This window comes from Battus philenor, unplaced genomic scaffold (assembly GCF_028537555.1).
Source record: "Battus philenor isolate CCGP_79_NKW_IND1 unplaced genomic scaffold, ilBatPhil1.0.hap1 SCAF_22, whole genome shotgun sequence".
Lineage (NCBI taxonomy): Eukaryota > Metazoa > Arthropoda > Insecta > Lepidoptera > Papilionidae > Battus > Battus philenor.
This window is the reverse complement of record NW_027181685.1, coordinates 11,331,054-11,355,520: the sequence shown is the minus strand read 5'-3', so window position 1 is coordinate 11,355,520 and position 24,467 is coordinate 11,331,054. Positions and strand designations below refer to the sequence as shown.

Sequence of the window (24,467 nt, the reverse complement as noted above, 5' to 3'; positions counted from 1 at the left end):
CTGCTTTCAGAAGGTCAAAAGAAGTTACTGGATGCGGACAGTTCAAGACCGATCAATCAAGCCTTGCTTCTTGCTTCTATTGCCTCAAAAGAAATAGAACAATAATTCAAATTCTAAGCGCTTTTTTGCTTCATTTATTAAATAACGTTATTTATAAATTCTAAAATCATTGATTTTTGACAGAGTGTATCTATCATATTAGGGTGACCGGAAAGTAATGTCGCTTTCTTAAGTTAAATTCACTCGACTATATAGTTAACAAGTTTTTATTTCTAATCAACAATATATTCACCTTCGTTATCAACACAGCCAAACACAGAGTTGGCACTAATCGGTGTAACATAACTCCTGAAGATGCCTAGTGGAGGGGTGAAACACGTGTTGAGTGATTTGACGGTGGCGGTTGTGTAATTCGCATTGTTTGCTGCTTACGCATTTATCAGCGGGCTGGCGGGCGGTGTACTTTATTGCACGACTACCACTGCATGTGCGGAAGTGGCTAAATTTTGGTCCTTTTCTTACGTAGGATAGACTTCCGAAAGGTAACGCCTTACTATTACTTTCCGGTTCCCTATGCAATAATTGACAGCAATAGAACATAAGTATTAACCTATTTAAGACTTTTACACCAATTACCTTCTAAAAGCCTTCTAAAAAAATTTGTGTTGAATTATTCCCTACGATCGAGTCAGTAAGTTTTGTTAAGTTCGCGAACCTTTCAGTACCGCGATATCAATTCCGATGAATCTTCAAAAGCCGCCCGGACTAGCGGCAACGATAAGAACAGAAACAATGCAATGAATATTTACTTTTTTCTTATAATTTTTTAATGTCAATTTTTTGCCCATAGGCGCCCACTATAACACATAGGCCTTCACCAAAGATCTCTGTGGTAGGATATGCCATTTGCCACGCCTGGCCGGTTGGCGCTCGCAATGTGGTTTTATGATACGCAGGGAACGCTGTGAGCAGTGGCAATATTATATAATTAATGCACAAAGTGTGAATTACTAAGACTGTATACGAGATTGGAACCTGCAACTTACGTTCGCATGTCTCTGACCTCTAACACTGTGCTTTGTGTATGTTGAGTTATATTTAATAATTTCATTTAATATGTTAGGCTAGTGATTGTTCAGTGTGATAGGAAATAGATAGTTTAAAGGGGGAATATGTAGCCACTATCCCTAAATATTTCAGATATATCAAATTTTTTCTTAAAACAAAGATTTAGTTTTAAGAAAAAAAAACACGTTTAAAAAGCAATTATAAATACTAACAAAACATGTTGCTTTATTTGATCATTTTTGAAATGTTAATTAATTTGCTAAATCATAAAACATTATTTGAAACTACAAAAAAAGCAAAGATACCGATACTACGTGATAAAAAAGGTATAAAGTAGCAAAAAGGTTTTATTCGACCATTTACACGATTATAAAAACATTGAAGATTAGTTTTTAAAAATGATTGGCTACTTTTATTATTGAAAGCCGTTTTACATTTAAAATGTTTTTCTTTTTAACTTTCATATATGTATATTTATTTCATTATTGCTATGTATAATAAAGTGCCCTATTGTATTTTCTATTTCAATAAAGTAACAGAATGAAATACAATACAAATAATTTAACGATAGTATTATATAAAATTGAAGACATCTTAAACAATAAAATACATAATTATGAGAAAAATTTTAATAAACACGTTAATATGTTCATCAACAAGCAGAATAAAATAAAGAACGAATAGAATTAAAGACAATAAAATCGTTACTGCTAGATTTACTTTATTTTCAATAACACTTGTACATTAAATAATTTTGTTGTCAAATTCCACGTAGATAAAGTCGTACAGCTAGTTTTTTAAATAAATCTCGATAAAGGATTTATTTAAAAAATTCTCTTACATTTATATGCGAAGATATTATATATTTTATGTGTATAAATATAATACTAAGTATTTTAAAACGGATCTATATTATTGTCAACAAATTAAATTTTATGTTTATTGTATACCAGAGCAGTGGTGATCTAGCGGTAGAGCAATTAGATTTCTTATCGTAAATCACAGGCTCGACACCCTGGATACATCCATATATAATTCTCACTTTTGTGCATTTTTATATAGGATCGCCACTGCTCACAAACAAGTTTTCACAGAATAGACAGTTGCGTTCTAGTTGTACCATAAAATCACATTACAATTACCAACCAATCTGCCAAGCGAGGCAAATATATCTTCTCATAGATTTCTTTAGGAGAGGCATATGTCTCGCAATGAGTGTCTACGACGCATAAGAAATAATTAATAAGTTGAAGTATAAGTAAGCAGGCTACATATCACGCAGCAGGGTTTTTTTTTTAATGGCCCCCGCTATTGAGAGCCTTTCGTACCCCCTATCTTGTGTGGGACAGGGACTATTCAACATTATTTAATTTTTTATTTCATTATCGTCTTTCATACATCGTATGATCTTTCGTTCTTTTCATTCTTGCCACAATTCTTCTGTCTTTCCCTTTCGCTGTTTAACGCCTTTCATACATCCCTCATTACTCTTTTAAATTTTTATTATTTTATTTCTGTATAGGATTATTACAATATCACATTCTTCATCACATTCTTCACATGCACAGTTAGCTTCTAGGACTTTAAAATACAGGAGTGAACATCACGGAACGACATCCACTCACAAGTTGGATAGGCGACCTTTTCAAGGTCATCGAAAAGAGAATCTGGAAATCTTTGAAGGAGCCTTTTGTCTAGCAGTGGATGTCTTACGGTTGTGATGATGTAAAATAAAACAAATAAACAAAAAAAAGAAATAAACTTTTCCATTATTATATTTTATTACGCTTTCTTTTGTTCTGTTCGGTTGCTCTAAGCGTTTCTAGGTGTTTGTAAATTTTTTCGAAAAGTTTTATCGGTTAAAATTCACGAATTATTTGTTCCAGACGATTATCACATTATATAAATAAAGAACATCGTGTTTAATAATTGACGTCATGATAACAGAAAGGAAAGAATCAGTAGCACTTATATCATAGATATAAATAACCTTTAGTTATGATTGTACTTACAAAACTCTGCGCTGTGACGTCAGAGTATCCATTAATAGTGCTGAAAGATGAACTACTAAAGAACATCGGTAAGAAGAAAACCAAAAATTATTACCGCATGAAGTCTCTTCTTAGATATTATAAATCAAATATGCTTTACCGTTTAAGTTATTCTCTTCGTTCCGGTACGAAGAATAAAGAGAAAAATAGGAAAAATTAAGGAAAAGTGTGAAAACAGTTTTATTTCCCCGTATAAATACCTGTATAGATTCAATTAAATTAAAAAATCGCATGGTGAGAGTGTCTTAGAATAAAGGCATTTTTAATTAAAATGTATTGTACCTAAATATTTTTTCTGTCTATTTTTCTAATTTATTGATATTTCTCTCGTATTAATATATTTAATAAATAAATGATGTGATTACAATAAAAAAGGTTTTATTTAATTTCACAAGATGAAAAGTTGACGGAGATAGTCGGAAAATGATTGCAGGCTGTTTCTACTCGGTTTTATTACAATTCTATAGGAGAGGCCAGAGAGCTAGGAATAAGCTAGGAATTTGACAGGACAAAGTCTACCAGAACAGCATATATGCAGTATAAAGCCATTAATATAAAACCATTTAAAAATAGAAATATTACGTCATTTTCTTTTGCGCACATTGACAATTGAAAAATATTTTCCTTTGCCGCAATCTACGGCACAATATAGTTCGTTTCTGAAACTTTGCCAAACGTAACTTTTATCTAACTATTTATTACGCAAAACTCGTACCTGCACCATTCAAGTTATTCTAACTGTTCGGGGAAAAAAGTTTTTTCGTATTTTATAAGTAAAAAGTTGCAGCGAAATCTATTTTGATTGTACTGTTTATGTCTGGCTAGCTTTGACAATTTTAAATAGATGACGTTTCAAAAATGGAAAATAAATAGTTTTATAGGTTCTGTTGTATCTGTGTGGGATATGACGTCATTGCCACGCTTGGTTGGCGATCGCAGTGTGGTATTATGGTACGCAGAGGACCCATGTTCTAGAAACTTTTTTGTAAACTGTAGCAGTCTTATTCTCTTCTTCTTCTCTTCTCTTCTTCTTGTCTTACAATTATTACACAAAGTGTGAATTATATGTAAAACCTATATATATCCTAAGAATTGAAACCACGACTTACGATCGCAAATCTTACCATAGTTCACTCTCCTCTACCATTGTACTACCGGTGCAGAGAAATAGTATTTATATGCATCAAAATGCTTGAATTTAAGGAGCGAATCTTAATAAAAAAATATTTTTAATATGCAAAGATTACTTACAATTTTATTTATTTATCTATTAATTCACTAATTTTACAACTTATGAAGGATTTAATGCATTATAAAAAGATAATGCCTCATCAATCAACTCAAAATGTTGCAGAGACAATTGGACGCCATTTTATAAAAAAAAAAATACAAAAATATTAATAATACTGTATGATATTTATATGATAAATACTACACTTATAACCTAATTTATAATAAAATATACATAAATTATACATAACTATTCAATACTCACGACAATTTTTATGTCAAAAGATCTCGAACCTTCTATTTAAACATGTAAAAATTTGCTGCCTCTAATTCGGAGGGGAAATTTATTCTTAATTGGAACTAATTCTGATGTAGAAATAATCAGGCTAATCCTCAGTAAAGCTTGTCTTCAATATACGATGCCGTTTTGGTAAAAAATTCCAGCTGAATTTATGTTTATTGTCTCCACACAGTCCAAACATTTCCGTGTTCCTATTTTGAGGATAATAGTTGTTTCTGTTTAGAATGACAATAATAAATCAAACGTTAAGTAATTATAAATTCGAATTTTAAAAAAGGTAATCATAATTTATAATAAAAACAATATTTATTAGAATCAATGACACCTTAAGATTATTGTATTAAAAATATCTTTAAATAGTTGTTATTATCAATAGATAATAACAAATATTTAAAGATATTTTTAACTTAATAAAGTTATGTAACATTCCCTCAATTGGGCAACAAGTCTCCTATTAGTGAGAGGCTTTAATAATATTGTTAGATATCACATGCCTTTTGGAAGACGATATTTTCCTTAAGCTTTGTGAGAAGTGGTCGTAATATACCTGATGGAAATATATTTGCCACTCTTAGCAGGAGAGTAGGCGATCGCAGTGTGGTATTATGATGCGCAGAGGACGCTGCCACTCATCCTCTAGAAACTATGATGCTTTATTATTAATGCACAAAGTGTGAATTATATAACATTGTATTTCGAGAATCGAACCCATGAGCTACTATCGCAAATCTCAGTCCTTTACCCCTGCGCCAACACTACTGTGGTCATGCGATTTACATAAAATATAAGTTGGTGTCAATAACATAGCTCCGTTTTAAAATAGCTGGCACTGTATTTATACAGATAATATATATTATATCTCTTCTTCTTCTATTCTATCTTTAAATTCTTTCTTTTTTCTTTAAATAGTTTTTCTAGAATAAAAGCAGTCTTAGTTACTTCTTATTACATCAGATACAATTTCCTGATTGGATCCCATATCATGAATGAACATAACCCTCTTCATAGCTTGTTGAACGACTCTGAGCTTATCAATGAGGCCCAAAGAAAAAGACCACGTGAGCTTATAGTCCATGTGAACATTCTAGAAAATTTAAAAAAAATCTAGTCAAATACTCAGACATATCAAAATCTAGAAAACGTGATAGAACTATTATTATGTTAAAAAAATATAAAATAAGTAAATAAATATCATTTAAAATTTATAAGTTCTATAATAAAATAAAAAAGAATTTGTGTAACTATTATTGTATGTATGTGCGTATAGTAATGTATGTTTGTATGTACGTATACCCTAAACTGCCCTCTCCTTCACGTCTCCTATTTCCATCCAGCTTGTCTGGTAGAGATCGACCCGAACGATAAGACCGCGTCTTCTACCATATGAATTGTTTATTATTCTTCTCTATTCATTGTCTATTGTGTATTAAAAAAGTTTTAATAAATAAATAAAAATGAACCAGATAAAAAGTACCACCTGTAGTTAATCGTTAAATGTAAGTGAGGCGAGGTATGAAAGGAATTTGTGACGAACATAAGGGGAATGAATTGATGACATTAAGATGAAAGAGTATGGAAAATAAAATTAAGTGAGTAAATTATGTTTCTAACTTTTATCCCTGTGTTCCTAGAGAAGAGGAAGGATGAATAAAAAATACATTAAAATATAGGGTGGGCCAAAAATTTTTGCAAATATCAACACTTGATTTCTCCAAAACCGTGAGAGTAAGGGGCCAACGGCGAGACGGAGCACATCTCGACGATGTAATTTTTAAAAAATAAATTTTAATAAATGATAATTACGATAAATAAATCATAAACAAAATAGCATTTGTACTTTTATTTCTACACATGTTTCAAAAGTGCAAAAATTTATGGCCCACCCTATAAATTTTATTTATATTTGCAAAGTGCGAGTGTTTTGATTCATAGTTATGTCATTGTAAGAAGATACGGGCAGCCCCTTCTAAATTTTATTAAATATAAAATGCCTCTAGTCGAGTCAAAAGTTCATTGTGTCTCGTTATAAAATGTATTGTTTTCGCTTGTACGAAGACGAAGCGAAATTAAAGAGGTCATCGCCCGGAATAGCGTAAAAGATGGACGTATGCCAACGCTGGAACTAATTCTATGCGCATTAGGAATTGCGCAAGCCGGTTCAGACTATATGTTCGCGGTTGCGGCATGCGGAAATATTGAATGTCTTACAGTTACATTTGTTGCTACAATTACACCGTTGATTGTCTTAAACGAGACCCTGTCACACCGTCTAAAAAGAATGAGCGAGTAAAGTTCACTTTTGAAAATAATATAAATAAAATACATGTTGTGCTTATGTTTATGTATATATATGTATCATATATATATATACATGTAAGAAAAGGACCACTTTTGTAAGCAAAATTACGATAAGACTGAATGGTAATAGGCCTATTTAAGATTGACGGTCTTATTAAAATTTGTGTTGAAGGCTTATATTTAATGGAATCAGGCGTTGACTTGCGGAAGTCCATCCCAAATAAGAAAAGGACCAATATTTAGCCACTTCCGCACATGCAGTGGTAGTCGTGCAACAAAGTGCACTGCCCGTCAGCCCGCTGATAAATGCATATGCGACAAACAATGCGAATCACACAACTGACACCGCCAAATAATTAGTGGCCGACACTAATCGGTGTAACATAACTCCTGAAGATGCCCTGTGGAAGGGTGAAACACGACGAGACACGAAATGAGTGAGTGTTATATAATCATTTCATTATGAACATTGTTATGAACATTCTTTCAAATGACGCGTTTTCAAAAACACGCCAGCATGTTTAGGCTATTAAAAATATCTTTATTCAAGTAGGCATGCATTTACATGCACTCTAGTACGCAGTAAGTTACCACCGCCTCGGAACACTGTTTTGCGAAGAACCGGCTAGAAACTCAACAGTTTCTCTTTTATATGAAATTTTAAAAAATATGTGTGTACTCTATATTTAAACCGCCACTATTTCTGTCTAGTGTTTTGCTTTAATTTAGCATGTGTTTTGTTAGACGTACAGGAGACAGATCTTTAAATTCTTTAAAAAATCTTCTCTTGAAATCCTCCCTATATGATTCTTATGAACATTTATCGTACGATCTTCATGCTAATGTTAGATATGTTACAAGTAGCACAGTCATATTGCAACCAAGTTAAGGAGTTATAACCATTGCACTCTTGAAGATTTCGTTGTAGAAGTAATTTAAAAGACAAAAGTAAAGCATCATGGCTCGCCCTGTCTCTTGTTGACCTCGAATAGAAAAAAAATTGTTTGTCTTTTATTGCAGCCCATAGACGCCTGTTGCAATGCGTATGCCACAAAGACATCTATCGGGGGAGATATCATAATCACCGCGCTTATCAGGCGGGTTGACGATCCCAGTGTGGTATTATGGTACGCAGAAGATGCTGCTGCTTATCCTGGAAACTTGTTCCTGAGCAGAGCAACCTTTTACAATTAATGCACAAAGGGTAAATTATAGAAGCTTGTATCACGGTAATCAAACACGCAACCCACGATCGCAAGTCACATTCCTTACCGCTGTGCAACCTCTCCTCTTGCAGAAAAAAAATAATAACACATATCTCAGTGTGATCCAACTTTCGCTTCCGTTTCCTACTGATTCACCTGTGGTTTATATAAATTATTAAATATCTATAATTAAAACTACATAAAGCATAGCGTAGTATGATAATTCAAAGATATTAAATTACAATGAATTGTAATACGCTATGAAACAGTACATAAAGAGTAATCATAAAAGTTTAAATTTATTTATTTTGTTAACTTTATGTATTCGTTATTTCTTATATTTATTTATATTCTTATGGACCGAAGTCCACCATCTATGACCAGATTATCGTATATATCTATTAAAGTATGTAAATTGATGTAACATATATCATATCGATCAATTTATATATTTATTATATGTGTCTGACCGATGCTATTTTTAAACAACAACATAAGCTTGTAACGTTCTATCAAACGGGCGAAGTTCAAAGCGAACTGCCAAACGCGCGAAATTTCAAGTCATATTTTCTGAAATGTTCTACAAAAGTATCAAGACTTATAGAGATGAATGAAACCGGTAGTTGTTCACGAGATACAGTATGACTAAAGTAAATAGAAGTTAATATCTAGGTACATAATACTGTGATCAAAAAGTAAGGTGAATTTGTTTGTAAAATTTATTCTTTATTCATTCTTCAAAATAATCCATCCCCATCCGATGTAATGCTTTTTTACAGTCCACTAAATAGTCGTAGTAGTCTTTTCCCGGTAAAGCCTTCTAGATCTTCGATTCGGTTTTTATCTCCTCAATCGTATTAAAACGGTGTCCCCACTTTGGCCTTTTAAGTTTGCTGAATAGACAGAAGTCACAAGGAGCAAAATCAGCGAATACAGCGGTTGCAGAAGGATATGACTCAAGATTTTAATGTTTTTTTTTAAATTTGAGCGATTTTGGCACTTATGGAGATTGAAAAAATGAAAAGTTTTGACAAAAACACGTATAACACTGAAATAATTAACCCTTTTGACAAACAGATGCTTGACAAATGTTATAGACAGTTCTACCAACCTAGGAAAAAATATCTTCCTTTCTTATACCCGGGAGTTTTATATGACAATTTCACGTCACTTTTAGATCAAAGGGTATTTTATTAAAATACTTTCCATTCCCACCTTCAAGAATCTCGGACTGTGAACTTTTATGCGACGCTCTTGTTGTGGGAACTTTCTCACGTAGAGCTCCATGAAAAGAATTCTATTCATTTTCCAACGCTTAGCCCGCGAGATATAATCCATAGAAAACTAAACGACGCAGCTGCGATTTGTTAGGTGTGAAAAAATTTCACCGTACGCAACTTCTGTGAAAATAGATCGTGAGATGTGTGACAGGGAGACTATTTTTGTTTTGATTCAAGGTCACTCGGCATACATTCGTGGGAGGAAGCTTAGGGCAGTCACCTGCAGCAGATAAAACCTTTATCGCTATTTAAAGAAAATGTTAATTATAGTCAGATTGGAGGTGCATATTGCGCAGTTATTTTTATATATGTACAGTTGTTTATTATTTTTTATTACTTATTTATTATTTAAATGAATAAGGTCTAAATGGTAGCTGAAAAACCACTCATTTCCAATCAAAATATAAAAATTGATTAGTTTTTTCTACTGTTTCACAATTGATTTTTCGAATAGGGTTCTGTACATTAATTAACAGCAAATGATTTATATATTCACAATATAAATGCTTTTATACCTTTAACCAATCAACCTGTAGATATTTAGCTATTTTGTTTGACAATTTTACTAACACCTGTACTTGATTAGTTGCTTTCCGATGTTTAATAGACAGCTGTTAAAATATTTCATTTTATACCGCTTTAGACGAAACTCAATTCGTCTTATGTCATTATTTTTCCAGAAACTTCCTTTCCATTCGAATGTTAATGACCACTTTGGCGCTGACGTACAAATGGTGTAGCCGTGCGAGGTTTTTGTAAACATTTCCTCCGAAAACTAAGCTTTCTGATTGGCTATTGATTCTTGCTACTAAATGACGCAATTAACCTGTTAGTTCTTTTAGGTTAATGACGTCATTTAATAGATCCGTATGACAGTTTGGTTTAACTAACATATAATATTATCGTGACTTGTAATAATTTTGTTCATTTGGTTCCTTCGTTTAGTCAAGTGTAGATTCATTTGTTATACCGTTCGTACTATGTAGAGTTTTAAAATAGTTCTCTATCATCTCTGTTCTAGCAGTTTCTGCCTACTAATGAAATTGTCTATCATTATTTATAATAATGTAAGCTCAACCGTTGTCCTATCTTCACTAATATCACCATTTCAGCTGTAAGTTCGATGCTATGCATATTAAGGAATGTTCAATTTTAGTAACATTTTAAATTCATTGAAGTCTGGTAAATTTTGACAGATAACTTTTGTTGTTGTGTTTTGGTGGACTTGATAAGCAATTGTTTTAATTAGAGTTTTCGAAGTAAATTCAAGTTTTTTCTTGTTTCTGTTGATTTTACAGCATCATCAGAACTGAAGGATTCGTGAAATTATTAATATAATATGCCTAGGCTTTTGCATTTAGGAAACAGCTCTACCAGTATGTAGTGTATTTGACATGTTTGCGGTTTGAAATGGCAGCGTGGCCACTCGAACCAAGGAATGATCCGGATCCTCCACTGGATGACCCACGCTGTTCGCGATTAGGAAACGGGCCACCCTCTAATACGGATCGTATGGTGTAGTGAAAGTGGAGTGATAGCGTCTTGCATTCAGCGTCATCCGGCGACCTAAACACGGTCATCTGTCTGCCGATCCGAGGTCGTCACTTCTGAATCCTAAAACTACCGCTATTTTTTCTACGCGGTATGTGACCTGCTCTCTTCCACTTGTACTTGCTAATCCGCTGAACTTCATCAATTGCTGTTACGGAAAGCCGACGTTGAGCTGAGTGGTCATAGGTGAACACGCACCGCGCCTAGCATCTAGACGCTTTGCGCCGAGCATGCGTGGTATTCTACCTCGCGGACCGTGACTCGAGAGATTTGCTGAAATGACCAGACGGTGATCTCTTCCACCAGAGCTCAGGCCCGAGTAGATTAAATTAGAGACCTTTAGAAAAATAATAAGTATAGTAATACATAGAAATAAAAGCTAAAATATTTAAACAACAAAAATAAAAAAAAATAATGTAAAATCAAGTGATATTGTAATCACCTATATAGAAATATAATAATCTAATATATAAAATTCTCGTGTCACGGTGTTCGAACTTGAACTCCTCCGAAACGGCTTGACCGATTTTTACCAAATTTTACATGCGTATTCAGTATGTCTGAGAATCGGCTACTATCTATTTTCCATACCCCTAAGTGATATGGGTGGTCCACCCCTAAATTTTATTTTTAATTTTTTAGACAATTTTTTTAGTTTTTATTTTATTATGATACAGCATACAAAAATGCATACAAACCTAAATTTTTAATCCTCTACGATCAACCCTTATCTTACATTTGTTAATTAAAAATTTAATTTTTTTTGCAAAACAACGTTTGCGGGATCAGCTAGTAAAAATATAAAAGAGTAATGAGGGATGTATGAAAGGCGTTACAGAGCGAAATGGAAATACAGAAGAATTGTGACAAGAATGAAAAGAACGAAAGATCATACGATGTATGAAAGACGATGATGAAAATAAAAAGTATCCAAAAAAATTGAGTAATCTTGAATAGTCCCTGTCCCACACAAGATAGGGGGTACGAGAGGCTCCCAATAGTGGGGGCCATTCAAAAATAAAATAAGAGACCTTTGTACCATATCTAAGCACTCTACGGTACTTTAAAACATAGCGTAGTTAGTTTTCCAATTAATTAGTTTTAGTTTGTCTTTATATCAATGTTAATAGCTAGTTGTTTTATAAATCAGTGTTTATAAATTAGTTTCTTTGTTTTGTGCTACGAGCATTCTTTTCAGAGCTAATCCCACGTGTCATGCTACAGTTCACTAAATATCAAAGCGAAAGTGCCTCTGTGAAATACAGCTGAAGGCGCAAAAATTATCTATTTGTGTTAGATAAATATTATAAATATTTAACAACTGTTTGTTAATATAAAAATATGTGAAATATCTCAAAGCGTAAAGATGAAAAAAAATCTTCTTTCGCATATATTGTAACTTTATACTTGAATAAGAATTTACAACTTTCATTAAACCTAAGCTTCAACAATTCAACAGTAATGAGTCGTTAAAAGCTTAGGTTACCCTAAGTTATCCCAAGTCAGGATACCCGCTGCGGTATAAAGTTAAAGTTAAGAGAAGGCTGCAACATTACGGGTAGTGCCGGTCGACATTAAAATTGATTCTATATATTAAGGCCTTATATATAAAATTGAGTTTTTATGTTGAAATAATTCATCATCAAGAGTAAGACAGTGATAAACATAAGCGTCCTCTGTAGTATTTCTAATAGGCGGAGCCGAAAGCCCAAAGATTACCATGAAGACCTGTATATCGCTTGCATCCAGAGACTTCAACCGATTTAACTATATTGTCGATCCCCCTAGAGGGGGTCTAGCCTACCGCGTCAACCAGCGCGTTGTCACTAGCCGAGAACCTTTTCGTCCCAAATATCCACCGATTGCACGAGCTACTCTCAATGCCACTTCAGGCGATAAATTCTTAATTTTCAACAGCCTTAATTTTATTAACTTCCAAAATATGCTGCCATAAAGTTTATACGAATGTACACAATAAATATGTAGGCTTCGTTATAGCATTCGGTTTAAATTGACTAAAAAAAATCTATTCATTATCAGCAGTTAACCATTGTACGATACATAGCAGTGACGTCGATTTATGGGACATACTCTACCGCTTTTTATTATGATTTTAATATGACGTGAAACGTTTCTCAGGTGTGAAAAAAGACAGCTTAACAAAACGTTTTATTCATTTGGAAATATCTACACTCGCAAACATATTCAGTGAGGCTTCCCTCTTTAATATGTACAATGTATGCAAAAAAGCGGAAAAGTAATACTAGCATATAAACATGTCTGTGTATTTTCGATTTTTAGTTAAGTTTTATTTTAATATTCATGTTAAAAAAAAAACAAAGTAAAAAAAAAATTGTTAGAAATTATAGTTTAAAAAAACGGTTTATGAACCGATGTCAATGCATAAACATATCAATTAGTCGAAACTATGCTCAAGCGAAATAAACGCAACGTAAACGTCTCATAAAAGATATCGAAACGATAATAACGTACGAGATTACATTGAACCAGATACGATGACTAAGACTATTGTATTTTCGTATTCTCTTTGTTTGCGTAATATCTTGTGATTAACGTTTCCTTTGTTGTTTCAGGCAGACGGCCGATGTAAGCATAAATCCGAAATGAGATGAGTATGCGCGTGTCGTGGGCCAGATGGTATTGGATCGTTATACTCACGACTTGTGCAGCCAGAACTGCCAGCGACTGGCTGGACTGCGCCCACATCGCCACTTGCCGCTGTAAGTGGTCCTCGGGCAAGAAGACCGCCTCCTGCGCCTCCGGTGACCTTCGCCGTCCGCCCTCTCTATCATCCGACATCCAAGTGCTGGACCTCCACGACAACCCCCTGAGGAATCTACCACAAGGCGTCTTCTCCAACATCGGCTTGCTTAACTTACAACGTCTAAATTTAAAATCGACCAAATTACGGTCCATACATGCAGACGCGTTTTTAGAATTAAGGATATTGATAGAAGTGGACTTGGCGGATAACGATTTATCAGTCCTACCAAGAGACATATTCAGAGGCAACGAAAGATTGCGACTGGTAGTATTAAGCAACAATCCATTGACGACTCTGATCGCAGATCAGTTCCCACCGTTGCCGCATTTACGTATGTTAATGTTAGATGGATGCAGGCTGAGGATAATACACACAAAGGCCTTGAGGAATCTACGGTCGTTAGAAACTATCGATTTGCGTAGAAATCAACTAACATTCCTTCGTTTGATAACGTTCTCGTTACCTGCCCTAAAAACTATGTCATTATCTGGCAATCCTTGGCGGTGTGACTGTAGATTGGGTGAATTCAGAGATTGGTTCTTAGATAGTAAATTGGGTACAGAGGAACTGTTATGTGTAGAACCGACAACGCAGGCCGGAAATAAGTGGCGACACGTTCCCAGTGATAATATGACTTGCGCCCCGGAAGTACGATCGAGTACACTGGTCGTAAGGGCTGAGGTCGGGTTATCTGTTACATTCGGATGCTGGATACACGGCATACCAAAACCACATGTGACTTGGCTGTTTGATGGAATGAACATTCATAACAATACAGTCGATTGCGACATGGAAGAAACTGATACCACAGTAGAAGATGATAATTCTGAAGATAGAGTACCCGGAAGTGTAAGATGGGTAAACATAACGTTATTAAATATAACTTCTAGTGTTGCTGGAGAATGGACTTGTGTGGCAAAAAGTACAGCTGGGGAAGCTAGAGCGGTAATAAGTTTGGTTTTGCCAAGATCCCAAACAGCGACTGCTCGTACTGCCCCAGGTATACCTCAGCTTCTTGGAGTAGTCTTCGGGGCACTGGGAGCGTTAGCTGCCCTTGGATTTGTCGCCGCAGTCGCCTGTTGGCATCTCAGAAGGCGAACAGTTCCGCCTAGCCGAAGCTTCATGGATCAGGAAAAACGACTGATCGACGCCTCAGTGGTTGTCAGCTGTGATCGTTCAATAGCCGATATGGCTTCCCCTTGCGACTTTGAGTTGACAGAGCGTTCGCTATCTGTTGATAACGATCAGCCTAGAGGATGTGGGTTTGACCCAGTGCATATTACTATTGAAGGAACACCTGGAGTATTTCCTCCACCGCCTGCTGAGTTCGCAGTTCCAGTGCCGTATGGAAACATATTTATTTCTGTACAAGTTTCTGGTAGAAGTGAGCCGGGTAAATACCCTGATCTCTTGAGTGGAGGAGCAACTTTACCTCGTCGAAGCAGAACCTGCTGCACGGCTCCAGCATATGATAACATGGGTCCGAGAGTAACAGCTACTGGAAGCTCTACATGGTCGCTACCCGGCGCTAGCTGCGAGAACCCTGAACCATCCGAGACTCCTGTTTTAAGTTTACCACCTCCACCACCGGAGTTCGTCTCTCTTTAGCCTAGGGTTCTGGTACTAGATCCCTCGGCTTTGAGGTGACCTGGTACCTACTATTTTTGAGTCAATTAGACTATTTCCCAATTTTTATTATATTTATGATAATTTCGTCGGTAATTAATCATTTAAATTGTAAATATCGAGAAGGAATGATATGAACGCGCTGCATCCTCCAGGTAGACTATGAGACGTTGTTATCGATGTTAAAAATTAAAAATTTTACTACAAATTGACTCGAGATCGACTCGTCACTTGTGCGGTGGGTGATTGGTGAGAAATATTTCGATCTTAATCTATTTATTTCCTAGTGATTTCTTTAAGTCATTCGTATATATGTCTTCCCAACTTTTGTAAATATCGTTTATTCATATTATACAATTTTCCCAAATATAAGACTGACCCTTTCATCTTATTTTCGTCCCTCTTTCTAGTGAGTATGAATGTTTAAAGCTATAAACTTCAACTGGTGTCGAAAATAAAGCTTCTGAGCGTTTTATTTGAATGCATAAAATATTAAAATAAACGAATCAAATGCCGTGTTTAGTTTTATTTGCCCACAAAACGGCTAATCCTGTTTATCTAAGCCGACCGTTAATTTGATTACAATAGATAATCTATTTAACCTTACCTACTTTGCTGCAATGAAACTAGTTTGTTTTCATATCTGATATAATATTTATATATTAATATCAATATATCGCTATGTTTCAAAATCATACAATATCTTTTAACTTTTTTCTTTATTTGCATATTATTTTTATAATAACAGATATTTTTTTAATTAAAACTGTGTTAAATTCAATAGAAGGCAACGCGTCTTGTGCTCTCCGAGGTAGTAGTTCCTTGCAAAGATAGTTTTTGGTTTCTCCAAGCTAGAGCAGATTGTATATATTAGTTATTGTCATATTTTAATAATTTATCCAATTCCACTTTTATAATCACCGAGTCTGCTAGTTAGAATTTTTTTTAATAATGGTTTAAGGATGCATTAATCATATCAAAGCCTTTCTATTTTACAGTGTTATTCTGGATTCAAAATTATTATACTAATATTGTAATTCTTGATATTCGGCTGATGCTTCACCGAAGAAATTTATAATATCTGAGGTATTCACTATAGTATACCTTTTCAATAAAACTACGTAATTTCTTGTACATGAAAAGGACATTGACAAGTAGTAAATAAAGAGATGTCAATAGTACAAGCTGATTTTGATGATGTTATTTTACAGTATTAAGAAGAAAACTCGAAATGCAGTAATTTATTTAAACAAAAGAGGTCTCATTGATTTTAAATATTATACTATTGGACAACACAAAAACAGTTTTAAAACTTTATTTAAAATATCTTTTCAATCCACTGCTTGAAATAGGCCTCCACCATAGCTATCTATGATGAAAATAAAGATAAAATTATTTTTTTCAACAATGGAAGACCTTTAGAATTTTAACACAACTCTTATTGATGGTCAATTTTATTTAATCTATTTTATTTTTGACTTTAATCTGCCTCCCAAGGTGCTATAGTTGTGGAGAACAACCAAGAATAAACTCAACATCAACATATCTTTTAATAAAGTTTAACAATACAGATTTATACACATACACTTTATTATAATAGATTTTGCTTAAATAAAATCAAAACAATCAAGGCAACGATGTCGTGCCAAGAAGTTTTGTCTTAACTTACTTTGTTTAATTTGTCTAAACTTACTTTCTTGTTTAAATAATAAGCCTTTTCCTCCGATTTATTTTTGATATGCGTGTTGAAATGCGGAATACCATAATAGTTACGCTTGGCAGGTGGATTGGCGATCGCAGTGTAGTATTATGGTACGCAGAGGACGTTGTTCACCATCTGGAAACTTTTTTGATAGCAGTAGAAAACTTATATAATTAAAGCACAGGGTGTGAATTACGTAACATTGTATTCTGGGAATCGAATCCACGACCTACAATCGCAAGAGTGAGACTTCTATCACTGGACTATCATTGTTATATCAAGTAACATATTCAAACATAATAAAAATCCTAACGTGTACTGAGATGCGTACATCCTCTATTGTTTTTATCACCTGCATTGCCGCCAACTATAAGCTTCACCAGATTTTCTAAGTTCCTTCATGTCATATAGCCAAAACACTCAAGGATACTAAGCAAGCAAACTATAGAAGCAGTCTCGTTATCATATACGGTATGTATCATTACGTAGTTAATCAACTCAAATTAAATACTAATCAAAAAGCAAATGTAAACTTTAAAGTAGAACAATTCATGAAACAAAAATCATTTATCAGTTACACAAAGCCAAAACATACATGTTTAAATGGTTTAAATATGTAGATTACACATGCGTGAGTTTAAGTCACGTATAATCACTTGAGAATTTGTAATGAGTTGGATAATTTGAAGAATTAGACTCGAGTAGAGAAAATGGATTTCTGTGCGGTGATATATATCATACCTGTCACAATGATTAGTTCATTCTGCGCAGTATGATTTTATATTATAATTATTGGAGAACAATTTTAATTTTGTTATGTAGTAAGAATCTGTACGATAGATAAGATATTTAAGACGAATATACGTGTGCATATTTATATATGTAATATCTAAGTATGTAAAAATCAAATTGGTCTTATGTATTCAGTCAGTATAATTGAAAAAAATTTTTTCATATAAATATATATATGTTTCTGATATTAGAATCTTCTAAAGAGATATTATTGTCTTATCATATTGAAGACATCAAAACGTTAATTGATATATATATACACACACATATAAATACACACACACACACACACATATATATATATATCTATACACAAATATATTTAGTCTAATTTGCTTTATGAAATTTCTTGATACTTACATTGCATTAATGAAAATGATCACACAAACGCTATATTCAGAAATCATTAAATATTTATATTTATATATATATATATATATATATATATAAAGATTAGATCATTCAGATCTCTTATCACATTATATAAAGCATAAAATATACATTAAGCATTTTATTTACGTGATTATGGAGCTTATAGCCCATAAAGTATTAATGTTTACTAGTAAAGGAAGTATAAAGTAATAAAAAAGGTATGTGGTTGATATAAGAAGAGGTAGACGAAAATGCGGCTCCCGTTAAGCGAATTAAAGTAGGAAAAACGGTGGAGAACAAGAAAAACAGAAAGAACTTAGAAGAAACCTTGTTGAAAACAAATACTGCTTTGTTTAACCGTTTTGTTCTTGTTTTAGAAAATTCAAGATATATGTCGACTATTATTAGGCTTTTACAAGCAACAAGTTGTATTCCATACTCGGTTAAGTATGAAAATTTTTCTCTACGATTCATATTTCTAAAACCTCATGTACATGGATGAAATTTCTTCGCAACTCACATTCCTTTACCGCCAAAAGGCTTTTTAGTTTGAGTTAGTTTTGTCCAGATTATCACAGACAGTTTACAAATCTTACTTAGATTCTTCAGGTATAAAAAAGTATTAGGTAGATTGGTTTTGTAAACACCTCATCAGAGTTCCTTATCCGCAGCTTGAGACCTGGAAGACAGAGGAGGTTGTACCGAGGAGTTGGGTGTTCCGCAGTGACGAGATAATTCTGCTTTTGTGTTTATGATAACAGATCACAAGTTCTAGCTCTACAAGACGTTGAGGTACGAAGCCACCACCATTACAACTACGAAAATATGAGAAGGCTTTCCCATAGTTTTAATAAAATACATCAAAAAGGACCGAGGTATTTTAGCTGATCGGAGTCCGGTTTTAATACGGCCCCAGTTTTTGGGGACCTGTCTTGCTATACCCGTCTTGGATACACAGGGACTATTTTTACGGAATAACTTTTTCCTCAGTTTTATTATTCGCGATCTCTAATTTTCTCCTTCTCAAAGTAATTTATTTATTGAAATTTTATTCTTTATTTTCTAATTTATTTCCTATTTTTCTAATCCTTTTATTCATCATCTCACTTTTGTCGCCTTCCCACTAGAATACTACAGGTTTTCTTTTGTTTTGTTTTGCTTTATGTTTATTTATTTTGCTTTAGTCTTACATTTCCATTCATATGTAATTTATTTATTACTTTACTATTTTCTTTACATTTTTCACAGATTTAACTATTGATCTAACTAGTTTCATAAACTTTTTGTGGTTGTTTTTTTGCCAACTGTTAGTTCTTTTTTGTGGTCTCTCCTATGAACCTTCTGCAGTACTCTAGTAAGGTACTACGACTCTCCTCGTTGTCCATAAACGATGCGATGTTCCTTTCTTAGACCACTTGCTGCAACCGAAACTAATAATCCGTTCTTAGCGCACCAAATACGGGATTGCCGGTGCAATCAGGTTCATGAACCTATAAAAAAAAATTTATCTAAATTTTTGTTAGATTTTCTTCAATTATTAATAACGACAGTTATGTCTATTAGTTAAAATTACACTAATTTATGAACACAATATGAGAATTGGTTTCTCGTGAGACAGTATAATTTGCCTCTCTTTTATTATTCACAAACGATAAAGAAAAATATGTAGATTTTAAATTATCTAGACACGTATCCGAACAATGTTAAATTTACATATTTTAAATTTTAATTATTTTATTTTTAAACTTAATAGTGCGTTATAAGCCTTACTAACACTTATTAGTAAACGTTTCAACTAACTTTAAAATAAAACAAAAGAATCTTATCAAACCGCTTACAACCTTGACCTGAAGAAAACATTGTATATTTTGTTTCAAACCAAGCCCCATTTAAAGCTAAGAGCACATTTACATATTATTGAATGTCAGCAATATTTATAACGATGGCACTCACTTTTCTAAGCAAAATTACGATAAGACTGAGTGGTAACAGACCTATTTAAGATTGACTGTTTTATTAAAATTTATGTTGAAGGCTTAAGTCCATCTATGGACGTCCTTACATTGATCGACTTCCTATATCATCTTACTGATAATAATAAAGCAAAATCCAGTGCAACACCATATCTAAGGTTATCTAGACATATGATACAATGCGTCTTCAGCCTTGTAAATAGATAAATGTATTCTATAATATGTTAACAGTACAGGCGAAAACATACATCCTTGCAGAACACCATATCTAGGTATAACGTATTTAAAAGTAAGAAAAGGACCAACATTTAGCCACTTCCGCACATGCCTTGACTTTTCGGACGGTCTTCCATTTCTTTGACTACCCGTATCTTATTTAATATTTTTTATCTTTATTAAAAAGCTTAGATATTAAGTTAACAATATATTTGATCTTGTAACGACACCATCCCTCTGCATAGATTGCTGCGCGCTACAAAACCAGGATATTTCATGTTTATGTATGCCGTTCTCTTTTACACAGTCTTCCGTCGTCTCACACAAACGACAAGTGTGATGATTGGTTATAAAGTAGGTATCGTGATTGGTTGTGTAAATAAAGTTAGTTTTAAAATAAGTTATTGCAGCTTTAAGTATTCTGTAAGTAAAATTAATTCTGTTCTCTACATTCGAGATTTACCTTTAAGTAAGAAAAGGACCAATATTTAGCCACTTCCGCACATGCATTGGTAGTTGTGCAACAAAGTGCACCGCCCGCCAGCCCGTTGATAAATGCAACAGCATGGAAACGGATGGACTTCCGCAAAATAACGCCTGATTCCATTAAATATTTTACTTTTCACTCCAAGTGACAGTTTTCTAGAAAAAACTTAACGCGTTATGTGATTTTGATAAACTTAAGATGTATTGCAAAAAAAATTAGTTGACTGAAAAAATGAGAAGTCGAAGGAAATGCGTAAAAGTAAAATCACGGACGTCCGCATTGCGGGGACGACACGTGTCTGGTTATTTATGCCATCGATATGACCCACCCCGTATACGTTACGTAGTACGTATTATTCATTTAACGTTCAGAAATAAAGGGACGTGCAATAACTCCGAATCGTGTTATTATCTTCATCGCAAAAGTTTATATTGATACATTTCCGAACGTAGCATTATGTATACCATACGTCGTTAGCCAAGCTGCTTTATAAATAAATCCATAGTAATTGTCTTTAAATACCTTTATGTTACAAAACTAGGTTAAACTTAAATTTTGTGATATGTATGCTTTTTTATAGAATAGGGGTAGAGCATTGTATAATATGGATCTATATATGTGGTATGAATGATTTTGTTAATAAGGCTTGTGAAACTGACAGTTGTGTTAGAAGGTTCTCAAGTGGCAATCATGAAGACACTAGAAGTCGTTGTTATCGATGTTAAAAATTAAAAATTTTACTACAAATTGACTCGAGGTCGACTCGTCACTTGTGCGGTGGGTGATTGGTGAGAAATATTTCGATCTTAATCTATTTATTTCCTAGTGATTTCTTTAAGTCATTCGTATATATGTCTTCCCAACTTTTGTAAATATCGTTTATTCATATTATACAATTTTCCCAAATATAAGACTGACCCTTTCATCTTATTTTCGTCCCTCTTTCTAGTGAGTATGAATGTTTAAAGCTATAAACTTCAACTGGTGTCGAAAATAAAGCTTCTGAGCGTTTTATTTGAATGCATAAAATATTAAAATAAACGAATCAAATGCCGTGTTTAGTTTTATTTGCCCACAAAACGGCTAATCCTGTTTATCTAAGCCGACCGTTAATTTGATTACAATAGATAATCTATTTAACCTTACCTACTTTGCTGCAATGAAACTAGTTTGTTTTCATATCTGATATAATATTTATATATTAATATCAAAATATCGCTATGTTTCAAAATCATACAAAATCTTTTAACTTTTTTCTTTATTTGCATATTATTTTTATAATAACAGATATTTTTTTAATTAAAACTGTGTTAAATTCAATAGAAGGCAACGCGTCTTGTGCTCTCCGAGGTAGTAGTTCCTTGCAAAGTTAGTTTTTGGTTTCTCCAAGCTAGAGCAGATTGTATATATAAATAATAGCACAGATACGTCAATCTCCAGAGTAATTTCAAATTAATTATTGTCATATTTTAATAATTTATCCAATTCCACTTTTATAATCACCGAGTCTGCTAGTTAGAATTTTTTTTAATAATGGTTTAAGGATGCATTATATGATTATATCAAAGCCTTTCTATTTTACAGTGTTATTCTGGATTCAAAATTATTATACTAATATTGTAATTCTTGATATTCAGCTGATGCTTCACCGAAGAAATTTATAATATCTGAGATATTCACTATAGTATACCTTTTCAATAAAACTACGTAATTTCTTGTACATGAAAAGGACATTGACAAGTAGTAAATAAAGAGATGTCAATAGTACAAGCTGATTTTGATGATGTTATTTTACAGTATTAAGAAGAAAACTCGAAATGCAGTAATTTATTTAAACAAAAGAGGTCTCATTTATTTTAAATATTATACTATTGGACAACTCAAAAACAGTTTTGAAACTTTATTTAAAATAAAGTTCTCTTTTTTAATCCACTGCTTGAAATAGGCCTCCACCATAGCTATCTATGATGAAAATAAAGATACTACTACTACTCCGCTAGCTCAGTGACCCAAAGTGGGTCTTGGCCTCCGAAGCGAGAGACTTCCAAAATAAAGATAAAATTATTTTTTTCAACAATGGAAGACCTTTAGAATTTTAACACAACTCTTATTGATGGTCAACTTTATTTAATATATTTTATTTTTGACTTTAATCTGCCTCCCAAGGTGCTATAGTTGTGGAGAACAACCAAGAACAAACTCAACATCAACATATCTTTTAATAAAGTTTAACAATACAGATTTATACACATACACTTTATTATAATAGATTTTGCTTAAATAAAATCAAAACAATCAAGGCAACGATGTCGTGCCAAGAAGTTTTGTCTTAACTTACTTTCTTGTCTAAATAATAAGCCTTTTCCTTCGATTTATTTTTGATACGAGTTCTGAATTTAGTAATGGGGAATACCATAATAGCTACGCTTGGCAGGTGGATTGGCAATCGCAGTGTGGTGTTATGGTACGCAGAGGAAGTTGCTGACCATCTGAAAACTTTTTTGTGAGCAGTGAAAAACTTATATAATTAAAGCACAGGTTGTGAATTACGTAAGATTGTATTCCGGGAATCGAATCCACGACCTACAATCGCGAGACTTGAGAGTGAGACTTCTATCGCTGGACTATCACTGTTATATCAAGTCACATAATCAAACATAATAAAAAACCTGACGTGCACTGTGGTACTGAGATGCGTACATCCTCTATTCTTTTTATTATAAGCTTCGCCAGATTTTCTAAGCTCTTTTGTGTCATATAGCTAAAATACTCAAGGATACTAAGCAAGTAAACTATAGAAGCAGTCCCGTTATCATATACGGTATGTATCATTACATAATTAATCAATTTAAATTGATAACTAATCAAATAGCAAATCTAAACCTTAAAGTAGAACAATTCATGAAACAAAAATCATTTATCAATTACACAAAGCCAAAACATACATGTTTAAATGGTTTAAATATGTAGATTACACATACGTGAGTTTAAGTCACGTATAATCACTTGAGAATTTGTAATGAGTTGGATAATTTGAAGAATTAGACTCGAGTAGAGAAAATGGATTTCTGCGTGGTGATATATATCATAACTGTCACAATGATTAGTTCATTCTGCGCATAATGATTTTATATTATAATTCTTTGCGAACAGATTTAATTTTGTTATGTAGTAAGAATCTGTACGATAGATAAGATATTTAAGACGAATATACGTGTATATATATATATATATATAGGATTAGATCATTCAGATCTCTTATCACATTATATAAAGCATAAAATATACATTAAGCATTTTATTTACGTGATTATGGAGCTTATAGCCCATAAAGTGTTAATGTTTACTAGTAAAGGAAGTATAAAGTAATAAAAAAGGTATGTGGTTGATTTAAGAAGAGGTAGACGAAAATGCGGCTCCTGTTAAGCGAATTAAAGTAGGAAAGGCTGTAGAGAACAAGAAAAACAGAAAGAACTTAGAAGAAACCTCATTGAAAACAACTACTGCTTTATTTAATCGTTGTTTTGTTC

The 24,467-nt window shown here is 33.2% G+C and overlaps 1 protein-coding gene across 2 annotated transcripts in view; it reads left to right on the top strand.

Moving 5' to 3' along the window:
• Positions 1-15,803, top strand: part of LOC137923777 (leucine-rich repeat-containing protein 24-like) — a 54,026-nt gene extending 38,223 nt beyond the window's left edge. The window contains exon 2 of one of the 2 annotated variants that reach the window (XM_068767048.1): positions 13,583-15,803. In XM_068767048.1, coding sequence (XP_068623149.1) covers positions 13,614-15,377 — 1,764 coding nt within the window. In that variant the 5' untranslated portion in view covers positions 13,583-13,613 and the 3' untranslated portion in view covers positions 15,378-15,803. Of the gene's footprint in view, positions 1-13,578 lie in introns of both variants that reach the window. The other variant, XM_068767049.1, reaches the window with a different exon arrangement.
• The last annotated feature ends 8,664 nt before the right edge of the window (positions 15,804-24,467 follow it).